General features: G+C 43.9%; 1 protein-coding gene across 1 annotated transcript in view; it reads right to left on the reverse strand.

The window, feature by feature from the left end:
* Positions 1–738: 738 nt before the first annotated feature.
* The window catches only part of LOC132086145 (transitional endoplasmic reticulum ATPase-like), a 50856-nt gene continuing 39071 nt past the window's right edge, over positions 739–12523 (reverse strand). Inside the window, 4 exon segments of the mRNA XM_059491611.1 lie at positions 739–1157; positions 2540–2694; positions 3038–3187; positions 4807–5115. Coding sequence (XP_059347594.1) covers positions 1052–1157; positions 2540–2694; positions 3038–3187; positions 4807–5115 — 720 coding nt within the window. The 3' untranslated portion in view covers positions 739–1051.

Consider the following 12523-nt stretch of genomic DNA (forward strand, 5'->3'; position numbering starts at 1 on the left):
CAGCATGCCACACTGCTCCTATGTGCATGATGAGACCAGACCCAGGGCTTCTCTCATATAAAACACTGAAGTACAGCAGTACAGTTCAGAGAAGGGAAAATAAACCAAGGAGCAAGGCAGCAACCTGTAACCAGAAAGGAAGCATAAGAATTATGATCAAAACCCAACTACAGAGTATGAGGCAAAAAAAGGGGCAAGCTGGCAGCAGAGAGACATGCCTGTCATCAGAACTCCAAAAGTACTGCAGGGGAAGGGGAAAAATCTCTCCACAAAGCCTGATGAACAGTGCTGCAGCATCCCCTTTTTTAATAATAGGATCATGCTGCACCACAAACTTCAGAGACAGCCCAAGAGCCCCCTTGTACCAACCTTCAGGCAGGGCAGATAGAACCAGGATTACTGAAATCCTTTGCTGCAGAGGAGCCAAAACAGCAGGAGACCCAACAGCTCAGGGCCAGCATCAGAGAAGCAAGAGATACCTGCTATCAGGCTCTCTTAGTTGGTGCTTCCTGCCAAATTGAAGCAGGGAAGAGACAGACTGCCAAACCAATTTCTTCTGTTAACTTGGGCTAAGAGACATAATGAAAAACAACCACGAACACACCAGGGAAGCATGCATACAGATAGGCTCCACCAGACTGAGGAGTGTTCAGATAGCACGAGACCTGGAGTTTACAGGGACAACACAAACTACACTGTACCAGGCACACACAAAGGAGTGTTGTGGGACTTTTATTTTTTATCATTTTTGTGGGATTTTTTTTAATACAGGCTAGCATTGTATTCTTTACTAAAGCTGCTGATTCTGCCACATAAACTAGCACAGAAATTTCTCAGAAATTATGTCAGTTCCCTTCCTTGTTAATTCACTGTCTGCCTCTCAACTGAACACCACTCTGGATTTGTGTTTGCAGAAAATATTCCCTGTACAAAGTGGTGTGCAGCTACACTGTTCTGACTGAAGAATGAAGAAGCTAAGAGTCCACTGAACACTGGATTTTTTTTGCTGTACAATGTGGCCTGATATGGAGCTGGTCCACCAAGCTGAGCATTAACCATGGAGATCGTCGTCATTGTCTTCGCTGTACACGTTGCCCCCGCTGCCACCTCCTGTACCTTGGCTCGGACCAGTACTGCCCTGTTTGCCTGATGGGAACCTGCATGCAGCAGTGCAGGACAGGAAAGAAGAGATGCTGTTAAAAAGCCTCCTTGCAGCTCAGTGCCATACCCTCCCTCTGTGCCAAATCCCAGTGACAAGTAGGACAGGCAGGAGGAATGGGATGAAATCTTACAGCAGATCATGCAAAAGGCTTATATGACTTCTAGGTATCACTTGTCCTGGGTAACCCAAAATGTTATTGTAGTCCATATCCATCTGTGCCCAAAGATTGTTACTGTCTCCTTAAGACCCTGTGGCCAGAAATGAAACTGTGGGGCTGGGAGATTCTTGGGCTTTTTGAGGTTGGGGCATGAAGGCAGAGCTCTCTCTTGCCTCTACTAGCAACAGTAGCAACACAAGAAGCTGCATTTTGCAATCAAAAACTGCTACAGAGCGAATTTTGCCAGGTGAGGTTGGGCTACCATTCTTAGGTGCTCAGAAGTCCGTTTTTTTTCTCCCCCATCAATCAGAACAGGGACCCTAGACAGCAGCACCAACACCAGTGGCTTGGACGCTGCAGTGCCGACACTGGCTGGATCCAGCTGGCCAAGGAAGAGGCAGAGAGAGAGAGAGAGAGAGAGAGAGGAAACTTGCTGAACCACCATGAGAGCCTATGTCAGCTCCCTGGCAGCATTGACTCGTTTTGGACAGAAGTAGTTTTCCCAGGTTTTACTTTTTGTTTGCCCCTGCTCCGGTTGTTTGTTTTGGGGGGGGGGAGCTTTGGAACTGTGGATGCTTGTTTGTCACATTGATTCCTTTGTTCTCTCTCTCAAATGCATAGCCCAGAAAGAGGACTCTCTGCCATTTTGTCATTGTTCCACAGGACAATTAGGGGGATCTTCTTTCCATTTATGGGTGGAGATTAAACTGTTTTCCCTTTGTTTCCCCACACATAGTCGTCTGTGGAGGGCACCATCTTCAGACGGTTTACTCTGCCATTTTGAGTTTCTCTTCCTGGGGACTCTGTGAGATTTAGCAACTTTGTAACTAGTGATTATCACTGTTATTTTTTTGTTTTGTTTTTTTTTAGTAAACTTTTATTTTTTCACTTATATCTACTCATGTTTGTCTCTCTTTATTGGTAGAAAGGGATTATTTAAAGCTATAAGGGGAGGTAACTCATTTTAGAGTGTTCCCCTTAAATTGCCTTAACCAAGACACTTGTGTTAAAGGAAAAAGGGTTGTTGGACTTCAGGAGTACTGAGAGCAGCTAAAACCAACCAGCAGCACAGCCTACATCTGCCACACACTCAGCTTTCTGCTGTACATGCCAGGGAAAATGCAGTGTAAGAGGGAATTTTTTACCCAGAATCCAGCAGAAAGCTGCCTCAATGCTCTGTTCTGGGGCTAACTGAGCCACACTGCCCTTCTCATGTTTACCTGAAGCTGCCAAAGCCACGGCTCTGCTGCAGGGTCTGTGCAAACATCTCATATTTCCTGATGTCATTGTCACTGACAGAGCGGCGAGCAAAGTGCATGGCTTCCTCAAAGTGATCCCTGCATATCTCAGGGACTGGGTCGTCCTCCTCCACCTCCTGCAGCAGGACAGAGGAACCAGGTGAGCTGCATGCCCAAGCTCTGTAGTCCAACAGCCACACACAGCCTCCCACTAGATCAGGAGGCTCCAATACCCACCAAAGCTGGAACTGGAGAGAGACACTGTGACAGACTAAGTCAGGGCTGCATCAGGGGCTGGCTTTCTGAGCAATGCTGACAGTGAGGTACCCCAGGAGGGCCTCATGCTCCCATTCCATGCTCTCTGCTGAGACCCCACTCATCCCCAACTGAGGATTATGAAGAGGAATGCATTCTGCCTCACGCACAGGCAAAGGTGGGCTGCCTGTGTCATAAGTGGGGAAAGCTCGGTGTACCACTCACCATGGCAGAAGGGTTGGTCTGCCTCTCATGCTCTCGCCTGATCTCACTCTCGATGGATTCGCGGATGGCCAGTTTGCAGGCACGCTGGCAAATTTCTGTCAGGTCAGCCCCCGAAATGGTCATCTTAGCTAAGAAATCCAGGTCAACATCCTAGTGGAAAAAAACCCAAACAAACAAAACCAACAATAAAAAAAAAAAAAACCAAAAACAAAACAAAACAAAAAAAAAAAAAAAAAAAACAAAAAAAAAAAAACAAAAAAAAAAAAAAAAACCAAAAAAAACCCTAACAAAAGAACAACCCCTAAGAGAAGCCTGTCCTTTATACCTTACATCCTCAGGTGACAAAATGTCTTTAGATCTCATGGTATAAAGGTGCTGCCTCCACTTTGGTCAATTTTGAAAAGATGAGCTGTTAAGGTTCTTGGTTTTGGGAAAAGTTAACCACATATAAAGGCAGGCCATACTCCCCACACACCCAGTAAGATCCTGGGAAGCAGCTGTAAATCACAGAATGGTCTGGGTTGGAAGAGACCTCAAAGATCATCTAGTACCAACCCTCCTGCCATGGGTGGGGACACCTTCCACTAGACCAGGCTGCTTAGAGCCCTATCCAGTCTGACCTTGAACACTTCAGGGATGGGGCATCCACAACTTCTCTGGGCAACCTGTGCCAGGGCCTTACCACCCTCACAGTAAAAAATTTCTTCCCAGTATCCCATCTAACCCTGCCCTCTTTCAGTTTGAAGCCATTCACCCTTGTCCCATCACTACACACCCTGACAAAGAATTCCTCCCCATCTTTCCTGTAAACCTCCTGTAGGTATTGTAAGCCTGCTATGAAGTCTCCCCAGATCCTTCTCTTCTCCAGGCTGAACAGCCTTAAGTCTCTCAGTCTGTTTTCATAGCAGAGGAGCTTCAGCCCCCTGAGTATTTTTGTGGCCTCCTCTGGACCCGCTCCAACAGTTCCATGTCCTTCCTATGCTGGGGGGCCCAGAGCTGGACACAGTACTCCAGGTGGGGTATCACAAGAGTGGAGTAAAGGGGAAAAATGCCTCTGCATTGGTTACCCTCAAGAAGAGGCATCTTGTCTTGTGGATTTAGGATATTATTTACTTTGGTCTCAGCATAAGGAGTCAAATGAAACACTGTCAGACTAGAAATAGGAATGATACACAGGCAGACCAAGACAACCAATCTTCTGCTCCTTCCCTTCAACTGAGGGAGTAGTACTGCAACCTCCTTTGAAGCTTTCCTTCCCAACAGCACCTAAAAAGGTAAACTTGGCATAAAATAGCTTGAGCTCTCACTTGACATCTGTTTTTTTCTGATTAACTATCAGTTTCATTATTGCCTTACCCCAATGCAAGGAACATAGCTCTTGCAACAATTCAGTTCAGCAACAATTAACTTCACTAGTTCCTCTTCAGTTTCCATTTCCCACCTGTTTTCTACATTTACTTTTCTTTCTGAGTACAAGAATCTTTTCCATCTTGCCATAACAGGCTTTCCTGTTCCCACACTGTGGGCAGAACTCCACCATGTGACAAAGACCTGCTGTGCTTACATACCAACACCTACCTTTATTAATACCTACTCTCAGAGCTCAAGCCTCCCCCTACTTCTTCACTTCCATTCTTCAGGGACTGAAGATTTCCCAGCTCTGGATTGTAAGGAGCAGTCACCAGCCCTCTGCTCTACCCCCAGCTTGTGAGGAGCAGGTACAGCTTACAGCAAACCAAAGCCAGACACAGTCAAAGCACAGATCCTACCTTGGCAACTGGTGATTTCCTCAGATTTGCCTTAAGAATTGCAACCCAGGACTTCTCATCAGGCAGGGGGATGCAGATGAGCTGATCCAGGCGGCCGGGGCGCAGGATGGCTGGGTCAATGATGTCTGGCCTGTTGGTGGCACCAATGATGAAGACGTTTTTCTTGGTGGACATGCCATCCATCTTGGTCAGAATCTGGTTGATGACACGATCTGCAGCACCACCACCATCACCGATATTCCCACCTTGGGCCTTGGCGATGGAGTCCAGCTCATCAAAGAAGAGCACACATGGGGCTGCTTGGCGAGCCTGCAAGAAGCAAATGGGAACAATTACTCCATGTTAATACCACTAGGCAGTCTGGTATGGCTTTCTTGCCCCTACCTTACCATGCCTATGGGATTGCTGCCTGCAGCAGGGCTATAATCTTCTTGGTGGCGAACAGAGGGGCCAACCCGATCTTGCCCTCTATTTCTTGTTTTATTTTACTTGTTGGTCCTTAAGGAAACTGCCCCAATACCTCTTACGGTTCCCCTGTGTACTTCCCCTCAACAGATGCTTGTAATTCCCATCTATTAAAACAGGACAATTACATAAACTATACAGTTCAAACTCCCCGCCCAAAGTGTTAGTTAAAACAATCTTCAAGCTGGCTGGTGGAAGCTCGACTCTACTTTTTGGATGCCTTTGAGCTTCTTTGGTTATCTCTCACCCAGTCTGGGTGTTATAGTCTATTCTTTGGGTTCTTTTACTGGGCCTTTAATTCTGTTGACATGAGTCCACTCTTGTTCAGCGGTTCACACAGCCGATTCAGTTGTTAGTAGTACCTGACAGGGACCTCCCCCCAGTGAGGGGTTAAACTGAAGACAATGCACATAGCACTGCCTCAACTACTCTTAAAGTAGTTACTACTGTTGACATAAGGGAACTATGGCCTAGGAAACATTACAATCACAGAGAGGTTTAGTACTTGGCCTAGCATCCCATTTTGATGGCAGCAGTTTTTAGGGAACGTGGCTTAGAACAGCAGTGGATCACAGCGATTGTAGATACCCCTGTTTATAGGGATTTAATGGAAACTTAAACACTATTAAATTTGATGGAAATCACTATACACAACTTTACATAAACTTTTTGGCAAACTTATATGTAGAGGAAATTTTTTTCTCCTTACAAGAACAGAGTTTACACAGCCAGGAGCCACTCGAGCCAGCAGAGCTAGGTAGTGACACACACACACAAATACATATATACACACATGTCTGTTTTTCCAGGTGGGACAGCAGCCGTATGCACACAGCTGTGTATCTAGAGCTATGTCCCTGGGTGTGCCCAGCCTGTGTGTGCACACAGGAACATATTCAGAGCTAGTGCACATACACACAGGTACCTGCTCACGTGCACAAGAGCTCTTGTGCACTACAGTACTTGCTAGCAGCACACACTTGTGTACACCTAACCTGCCACACCAGCACACGTGCTACACAGACACTCACCTATGTACAGTATCTACTAATGCACATGTGTCTACAGGCACAAGACCTGCTTCCACATAGAGCTTGAGTACACCAATATGTGCAGTGTCATACACATTAATATACGCATGTCCCACTCAGAGCCATGCTCACATTGCAGAACTTGTGCACACTCACAAGCATGGAGCTGCGCATAGACCCACTCACACCTGAGAGTGTGCAATTTAACACACGTGCAAACAGCAGTGCACACATCACGTATACATGTCAGCAAATCTATGTGAATAGTGCTGTGCACACTAACACACGTACATTATGCAAAGCAGAACGTGTACACCCACATCTGGGCACACTAGAAAACACGTGTACACAGAGCCGTACACACCAGCACACACGTGTACAGCACTCTCTCCAACCTCTCCTGCCCCAGATGCCCTCGTGGGTCTCTCCTCGTGGGATCATGTCACGGTGGGGATGGGGACTGGAGAGGGAAGTATGGGTGGGACATTGTGGCACCGTTTAAAGAATACCCTCTGTGCCTTTGGGGTGGGAACAGACAGGCCTGTCTTAAAGGAAAGGTCAAAAAGAGACTGTTGGATTCTTGCTTTTTGCCTCTCACTCTACAAGGGCAAAACTGAGCACTTTTTGCTGTCTTGTTTTCTCTAGGAGCTTGACTAGCACAAAGGAGAGGATTAGAAGGATTTATCAAAGATCACTGCTAGTGCATAGTACACGTGGTGTTTCTCATCCCTTACATTATCATGGGATGTTGGGGTAGGAACTAACAACAGCCTTACTCCACTGCCTTGGAAGCTTGTGTTTTGTCAAGGGGCACCTTTTATTTCTTAACTGAGGAGGGGTATTTGTGGCCTTTATTACTGTGGAGGGTAGCTCACAGTCCTCTGGAGATACAGTAAGGAAAGCTTCAGGCCTCTCTGCAGTGGTGACAGTGACTTTGAAACAAAGTTTTTTATCAAGTTTTAATCTGGGACTGAAAGAGGGAAAGGTATCTATGTTATGCATGGAAATTTGAGTGGAAAACAACTGCAATTTCTAAAAGATACTTCTAATCAATGTAAGGTCTCCTGTTTTCTAAAGAAGTTTGGTTCAGTCTGACAGAAAATCACTTCCGGATGTACAGCTGTCAGTGCTGACTCAAGGTACACTTTTACAAGGTATACATTTAGTTTTCTACAGCAGTGCCAGAGATTCCATGAGCATCTGCATCCTTGCAGTGTAACAAAGCACATGAGCTCTGACACACAAAAGAACATAAAATATAGATATACTTTGGGTTCAAACCTGAAACATTCATCTTTTGGGAATTCCATTTCCAAATGAAGTGTGGCCAGATGAACACTACTGAAGCACACAAATACCAAGACCACCACCACAAACTGCAGAAATTACTGAAAGAGTAAACCTGTCTAAAGGTTTCTTTGTATGGAGAACAGCTACAATAAACGGTTTCAACATCAAAATCAACTGGAAAACAACAATTTCAGGGAAAATGTTAAAAAATTAACACTGCATTTCAGGGATTTTCTCAGGCACATTTTTAAGATGATGTACACAAACTAAACTGCCTGAGAGAAACAGAGCATTAGAGTGCACTGTAAGACTCAGCTTTTTCAGGGCGACGAGGGAAGAGCAGAAGCTTAGCAAAGCTTTGCCAACTTTCTTTCCTCTCACAGAGAAGCTAAGTAAGGTTTAAAATAAAAGTGACTGCAGTAATGACCTACCAGTACTACTCAACACTGCTACAAGAGCAGATCGAAAAATAGTATTCACAGAGAAAGAGACAAGAAGGCAGGAGGTGGTAAAAGGGAGGAGGAAAACAAAGTACACTCTAAGCTAGTGGGTTTTTTTCTGGAGTCTAGGATTTTCTTTGGATGGAGTAGGGTGTAGAGTAGTTAAAACCATACATCTGCTTTTCTTTTGACTCACACCATGGCTAGCACATATATTCAATCTCCTTCTTATTGTATTTTATTACATAATATTGCATACTTTTGGTGTTGGGGTCACATCTCTACTGTTATAGATATATATTATAATATTGGCTTTTTGCAAATATTAAAATGATTACTATATGTGTTATGTTGGAAAGTTATGCTGTATTAATATCTTTTAAGTAGTGTGGTAAATATAGTTTTTAGGCTATAAGATAATATTAAAGTAGAAACTATGTGATGCAAGATACTTTTTGTAACTAGCTCAAGGAATGGAAAAGATATTCAAGAAATTCTTCGCATTATCCTATCTGGATAGAGATAACAGCAACAAGACCCCAAGAGAAGAATTATTGCCTCCTTATCGGGAAAGCTCAGACTTCGAGGAACCAAGAAGATTGATTTACAAGATGAAGGGGGAAAGCTAAAATTAAGCAGAAACACCCTGGTGTGAAAGGAATGTTTGAATAATGTATGAGATACATGAATATGCAATAGGTTATTGCTTTTAAGAGGTAATCCTTTGTTAGCAGGGTGTGCTGTGTGGCAAAATGCCAGGCATCTGGACATCCATAATTCTTTGCTTTTTATTGTTTCTTATTGTCCTAATTTTTATTACTATTTTCATTACTGTTTTCATTACTATTAAACTTCTAAAATTTTAGCACAAGTGAATGGCATTTTTCACATCTACCAGGTTTGTTTTCTTCTCAGTGGGTTATTGGGGGGGTATACCTGTTGACATCTCTGTATTTCCTCCTTCTCTCTTTGGGGACTCCCAACTTGTTCTCAGTCTTATCTTAATCAGTCTAACTAAAGGATCTCTCGGACGATCTAGGAGATCATTTGTGAGAAATGACCCTCACTTTTAAAATTTTAAAAGGTTTATTAAACCTTAACAAAAAAATACAACAAAGGACTGAATAAGGAAAAATTGCAGCACTGAGAGTCTTCGTGACTAGCAGCCACATATTAGTCTACAAAATGGATGCTCTGCCTTTTATACCCTTAGCCCCTCCCAAAGTTTTGCCTTGATTGGAGGTCAGGTGTTGTTATGCCACACCTTCTAGTAATAAGCCGGCCCTCTCCAAATGCCTTTACTACTAAGGCTATTACAAGAGGGAGAGGAAAGAGGACTATGGCAGGACATATTACAATAACATCACTATACATCTTAAAATACACATAATATCTATCTCTTAGTTGTGAGAGCCAACCATTACATTACTCATCTATAACATTCTGGAACTGTTCAGCTTTGCTCTGGTCCAAGAACAGACCATAGCCGGGAGCCAGTGGGGAGGCCCCAGGATGCTGCATTCCGGCTCTGGACCTTGGGAGGAGCCACGCCACACCTACAGAAAAAAACTCTGAATCCACCAGCTTTTTCCGCAGCAAGAAGGTTTTAATATTTAACATTATTTGTTTTTTCCCTGTGCCTGCATTACATCATTTTTTTCACTTTCCTCCAAGAAATTCCTTTCATATCAGTGGTGGGAGAGTGTTGTGGTTTGAAAGAGCTTGGTTTTAGTTAAGGGAAAAAACCCATCAGGTACAGAAGTAATTCTCTCTGTAAAGAACATTACAGCTTCCTCCGTGCCTAGCAAAACCAAACTCTAGTTGGCTTTGATAACTGATGCACCAATTAGCCAATTAGAGAAGCTAGAACCACCTCTATGAATACCATATTTAAGCAAGGAGAAACCGTGAAAAGTTCTCTCTTATTTCCTGCTTTCTTCAAAAGAGTGGAGGCCCTCCCCCTCTACCCTTCCCGGTAAGGCCAGGCTGAGCCCGCATGGCCCGGCTGCCGGGCGGGAGGAGGGGAAGGCCAGGCTAGGCCGGGCCACAGCGCGGCTGCTGAAATCCTGCTGCTGCTGAGCTCCGCCCAGAGTCATCAGGCAAGGCCGGCTCTGCTGGGCTCTGGGCCCGGCCGGGCCCAATACAGCTACAAGCTGCCAAGCCGTCCTGCTGGGGGCTGTCATGGCGCAACGGGGCATCGTGTGGCTGAGACCAGTGAGCAGCTCTGCAGTCTGCGCAGGAAGTGGCCTCATGGTTGGAACTGAGAGCAGTGGGGGCCAGAAAACAGCCATGCGGCCAGAGCGGCCACCGCCATCCTAGCCCAGCCAGTGAGAGACTGCATGCCTGTCTGCTTCTGATCTGCCGCACTGCAGACAAAAGAACAGAAAACGGAGGTGGGCCGGCACGGCTTGTGCAGCGTCGGGGAAGATCAGATGACCAGCAGCAAGAGGCAGAACATGCAAGTCCCAGATGCAGGGCCTGGATGAGATTAACCCTTTCCGTGCTGTAAAATTCCACTTTAGATAAAACCTACAGACACCAATCTTCTCCCGAGTCAGAGAAAAGGAAAGGTGAAGGCACGTGAACAAAACAACAGGGCGACACCAAGTTCAGTGAAGAAGGAGGGGCCGAAGCCCAGAAAAAAGAAGGAGAGGAGATGCTCCGGTTTTGGAGCTGAAAACCTTTTGCAAGCCAAGGTGAGAACATAATACACCAGACTATTTCCCTGTAATTCATAAAGCACATGGGGGGGATGCAGCATTCATCTGCAGCTCAGAAGAGAACTAGAAAATATAGATGTTGAAAGAAGCTGTGATCTGACTTGAAAAGAGAGAATCTTTGCTTTCAGAGATAGATGGAGAACCTTTGCTTTCAGAAATAGAATAACAGAATTTTTACTTCCAGAGACAGAAGAGAACTTTTGCTTCTGTAATAGAACAGCTCATCCTTAAAATTATACCCCAGTAGCTAAAATGGCCCTTGAGAGCAGTTGTGGGAAAAACTGTAAGTCAGTGGGAGGGACTTTCATAAAGCAAACAAGTTTTTAACGAGCAGACTGTTTAACTGTGAACTTAAAACCACAAGGAAACTGTTTATTGTGGCTTGGCAGAAGAGACTTCTATCCTTAAATGAACTGAAAAGAGATTCTTTTTTAGAAGTGGTAAACTGACTGATAATCACAGGTTATATCTCTTTATGTTGTTAGTGAGAAGGAAAGAGGGGCTGGGGGAAGAAAAGTGTTCTAAAGGTTTATTTAGTTCTTATCATTCTTCTTTTAGTTCTGTTAATAAAGTTTTCTTTATACCCTTTAAAATTTTGAGCCTATTATGCCCCTAAAGCATTTTCTCCTAATCCTTATCTCAACCCCATGAGCTTTAGTGTTATAGCAGAGGAAGATGAATAGACAATATTTGTGAATGCAATGGCATTTGGCCAGTGGTCAACCCACTACAGGGAGGGAGTGCCAAAACCTGCCTTCTTCAGACAAGACGTTCCTTTCAGGACATTTTCTCCTAAACTTGTCTCAAACCGAGACATTTAGGCACTTGAGTATCAGTAGGTAAGAAATATCAAATGGAAGGGGGAAATCCAATCTGTCTTCAGCTACCTAATATGTAGAGTTATAGGGAAAAGGGAGCTATATCTTCCTTCAAAATGCACAGTGTTATAAATAACTATGTATTTGTTTGCTTTCGCTAGTATGTATTAGCTTTTGCAAATTATTATTAATGACGATTTTGATGTAGTACAGTTTGTAATCACTTTTTACCTGTTTTTGATATAATTTGTCAGCTTTTGTGGCCGTTTCCCTGGCCATGTGTACCTTATCTATGTATTAGTGTGATAAATATATATTGTAGTTTAGGCTTTCACAAAATATTAAAATAGAGACTATGGAATGTTAACTTGCACGATGCTTTTATTTTTAACTGACTGACAATAGTGAGAATAACTTAGATAACTTTGTGGAAATAGCTACAACTGTCTGTATGATTAGATAACATTGAAGGAACCACACAAATAACTTTGAAAGAAAGGATGTGAAAAGGACTTCTGCAACTGACCCTGGGGCTATCAATAATCCCCCGTTTGATGTTATGAGGAAATGGCATACACGTTGTGAGGAAATGACATACACAACTCCCAAAAATCAAAACTACACTATTGCACAACGGGTCAGTGTCGAATAAAGCTAAAGAATTCTAGGAACATGTAAAAGAACTCAGAGGAATGTTTGAATATGTATAATCCTCATGAATATTCATTTAACCAATGTAATGAAAAAGTATATAAGAAAATTTTTTTGAGCTAAGTGTGCTTTTGGCAGTTTGCCAAGCACCCCAGCACGGGATATTGTCCCTTTTATCCCTTATTAAACTTTAAAAATTTTTAAAGAGTGAGCCTTGTTTCTCACGCACAGCAAAAGGATGAAAGACCAGAGACACAAATGGCTGCAAAGAAAATGCTAGTTAGAAATAAGGGGGGGGGGGG

This window comes from Ammospiza nelsoni, chromosome W (assembly GCF_027579445.1).
Source record: "Ammospiza nelsoni isolate bAmmNel1 chromosome W, bAmmNel1.pri, whole genome shotgun sequence".
Taxonomy (NCBI): Eukaryota; Metazoa; Chordata; class Aves; order Passeriformes; family Passerellidae; genus Ammospiza; species Ammospiza nelsoni.